The 2,936-nt window shown below is 42.7% G+C and overlaps 1 protein-coding gene across 1 annotated transcript; it reads left to right on the forward strand.

The window, feature by feature from the left end:
* Positions 1–289: 289 nt before the first annotated feature.
* Positions 290–2,505, forward strand: LOC117506717 (cytokine-inducible SH2-containing protein-like). Its single transcript, XM_034166284.1, has 3 exons — positions 290–815; positions 1,581–1,744; positions 1,958–2,505. The coding sequence occupies exons 1-3, from the start codon at positions 796–798 to the stop codon at positions 2,452–2,454; spliced, it is 681 nt and encodes a 226-aa protein (XP_034022175.1). The 5' UTR covers positions 290–795; the 3' UTR covers positions 2,455–2,505.
* The last annotated feature ends 431 nt before the right edge of the window (positions 2,506–2,936 follow it).

Here is a 2,936-nt window from a genome sequence, read left to right on the forward strand (position 1 = left end):
CAATTTAATATAGGATAAAAAGGTTGGAATGTGAAACCAGTTTCTCATGCATAACAGTGATGTTTGTTTTATTAACAATAACTTGTTTTCTCCAACGTAATTAATCCCTGAGGCAAAAAAAAAAAAACACGTGTTTTTCCACCAGCTTTGGGGGAAATCTACGTTTGAGGAAAAGCGCCTGTGTGCATTCCTATTATCCTTAATGTCGAGGCGGTGAATTCCCAGAATGAGGAGAGCAGCACCCCCCCCCCCCCGGTGGGCGGGGCCAAAGGCTGAGAATATTCCTGGAAAGCGCGTAAGGAGAAACCGTCGCGCGGTTCCAGGGAGCGCGCGCGGCGCTTCGGTGATGATTACAGCCGCCGGCTTCCAGAGATACCGAGCGTGATATAAACCAGAACAATCTGCCTGAAGCGCAGACGTTGGTACCGGAGAACGTTCGGTAATAATTACAGAGAGCCGGTTGTTCCGCCTCGAGCGTTTAGCGAGCGGCGGAGCAGTCGCTGTGACGTCAGATCCGCGGGTTCAGCGCATAGTTCTCGGAATAGATTTCTAGGAAACGGTAAAATGTAAAAGCAGAGCATTTGCAGGCTGCACTTCACACGTTTGGACGGTTTTATGGTGGAAACACTTCACAAACCGCTTGACGTTCTGATTGTTCCCCGCCGCCGGTTGGTTTCCTCGACGCTGTCTCAACGTCGAGGTGACTTTTTTTTTTTTAAACCACTTCTTAAACGCAGATCTGCTCGCATGTTTCATTATTTTCTCAAGAACAAATACTGAGCGGATTCGAGTAGTATGATTCTTTGTGTACCAGGGTGAGTACTTTTTACTGCTGTCCGTGTTTTCTCTGTAAAGTTTATGTTCCAGAATTTCAATCTCATAAATTGTGAAAGCAGGTGTTATAATCAATGAATTAACATTTGCCCTCAATAGAATATTAATCGACCCATTTATGAACAGTGGTAAACAATATGATCAGTTATATTTTTGACAAAACGCAGTGAATTATACAATTTAAAATATGGCAAAAGCACACATGTATGTATATATAGATAGATAGACTTGTTTTGATGGTTTTAATATTTAACTTGTTTTGCTGTTGTATACTTGACTTATAGTCCTGCAACAATTATCCAATTATTTTTAATTTAACTTTTATTTAACCAGGTTAGTCCCATTGAGATCAAGATCTCTTTTACAAGGGAGACCTGGACAATTATAAAGTTTCCGATTCACCTCACCTGGCAGTCAGTTTCACTGGTTATTATTTTCTCTTTGGAAGGGAAAAACTGTCAGAATATGGACAAGTTTCTGGCAGCCAAACATAACATCTACAAATGTCTTAATTTGCCCATCCAGCAGTTCAAACTCCAAAGATATTTCATATAAATACTTTATATTAAAAACACCAAATATGAGTAAACTGTCATAGGTAAGAAGCTGCAACTTGTTAGATTATCATCTTAGCTGGATTAAGGGCTCTAAAGTATTTCAATGTGATTGACCCTTAGGGATCAATGTTTGTATTCTTATGGAAAATAAACTGTTGTGACTGTGTTTTTTTGTTGTTTTTTTTGCAGTCCTAGATCAATTCTGCCTCCTGCTCCTTCCATCGACACCCCACGGGGTATGCGGGCAGGAACGCTTTCCAACCCCCCTTGCCTTCAAAACACCTCCCTGCAATGGGACCCTGCGAAAGACTTGCAAGCAATTGCCAGCAACATCTACTACCTAGAAAACTCAGGTAGGCTGACATGTTTCACATTATCTAGTGCTCAGCTGCACACAGCCTGGATTGCTGAAATAACCACGAGGCAAACTCCACTATTTGACCCTTTTATTTTTTTCACTGTTGGAGTTTATGGATTTTATCAAATCCATATGAAGCAACATGCATTTATTATTATTTTTTTTTTTTTTGCTAAAGTGTGTAATAAATAGCGACGTGTGTTTGCAGGTTGGTACTGGGGGGCTGTGACGGCAGCTCAGGCCCACGCTGCACTGCAAGAAGCATCTGAAGGAGCTTTTATGGTACGAGACAGCAGCCACCCTCTGTACATGCTGACCCTCTCGGTCAGGACTGCACGTGGTCCAACCAGCATACGGATTCAATACAGTAGTGCCCGGTTCTCGCTGGACTCCAGCTTCCCGGCCCGACCCAACCTTTCTTCTTTCCCCAACGTGCCCAGTCTGGTGCAGCACTACATAGGATCAGAGAGGAAAGCAGCAGGGAGGAACATGGAGGGAGAAGCTCCTTGCAAACCCTCTCAGCCGATTATTCAGGAGACGCCCATACTGCTAAAACTCAAGACAGCTGTGTACAAACCCCAGGGCCTCCCCAGCCTACAGCACCTTACACGCCTCGTTATTAACAGACACTGTGATTATCCCGAACAGCTACCGCTCCCGAGGCCTCTGATGCGCTACGTACAGGACTATCCCTTCAGGGTATGAATAATCCACAATGCCCATTACAGCCAAATGTCAACTGACCTAACAGAAAAAGTAAAACTGAGAAACAGGATATGACACAGCTGCACCAGCGGTGGACTGTCGGCTATTAGAATACTGGACACGTGGTGATGATTTTGTTTTGTACAACTTCAGTCTAACTCAACGGTCTCAAGTTTGAACTGAATTAGTGAGGAAACAACATGGAAAAGATGACGCGTGAGAAAACGTCAGAGCTGTAGCATACACATCTGTTGTGAATATTACGCACACCTACCTAACCCTCACCAGTTGTACATGTACTTACTGTGCAAAAATGTTAGACATGACAAAAAAAGAGAAAGAAATAAAACAGCAAGCATGCTGGAAAAAATAAAAGTATCTACTGTTAAACAATAAGACTAAAAATGAATATATGGTGCGACCTACCTTTATATTTAAAGCAGAGTAATTCTGGGTGAACTATACCACAATTTTACAAAAGC

Source organism: Thalassophryne amazonica, chromosome 3 (assembly GCF_902500255.1).
Source record: "Thalassophryne amazonica chromosome 3, fThaAma1.1, whole genome shotgun sequence".
In the NCBI taxonomy this organism is placed as follows: Eukaryota; Metazoa; Chordata; class Actinopteri; order Batrachoidiformes; family Batrachoididae; genus Thalassophryne; species Thalassophryne amazonica.

What these genes read in the sequence shown, in the direction of transcription:
- LOC117506717 (XM_034166284.1), top strand. Translation starts at nt 796, where the DNA reads ATGATTCTTTGTGTACCAGG. An exon ending in ATGATTCTTTGTGTACCAGG is followed by an intron (nt 816 to 1,580) that starts GTGAGTACTTTT and finishes TTTTTTTTGCAG; the next exon opens with TCCTAGATCAATTCTGCCTC. An exon ending in CTACTACCTAGAAAACTCAG is followed by an intron (nt 1,745 to 1,957) that starts GTAGGCTGACAT and finishes GTGTGTTTGCAG; the next exon opens with GTTGGTACTGGGGGGCTGTG.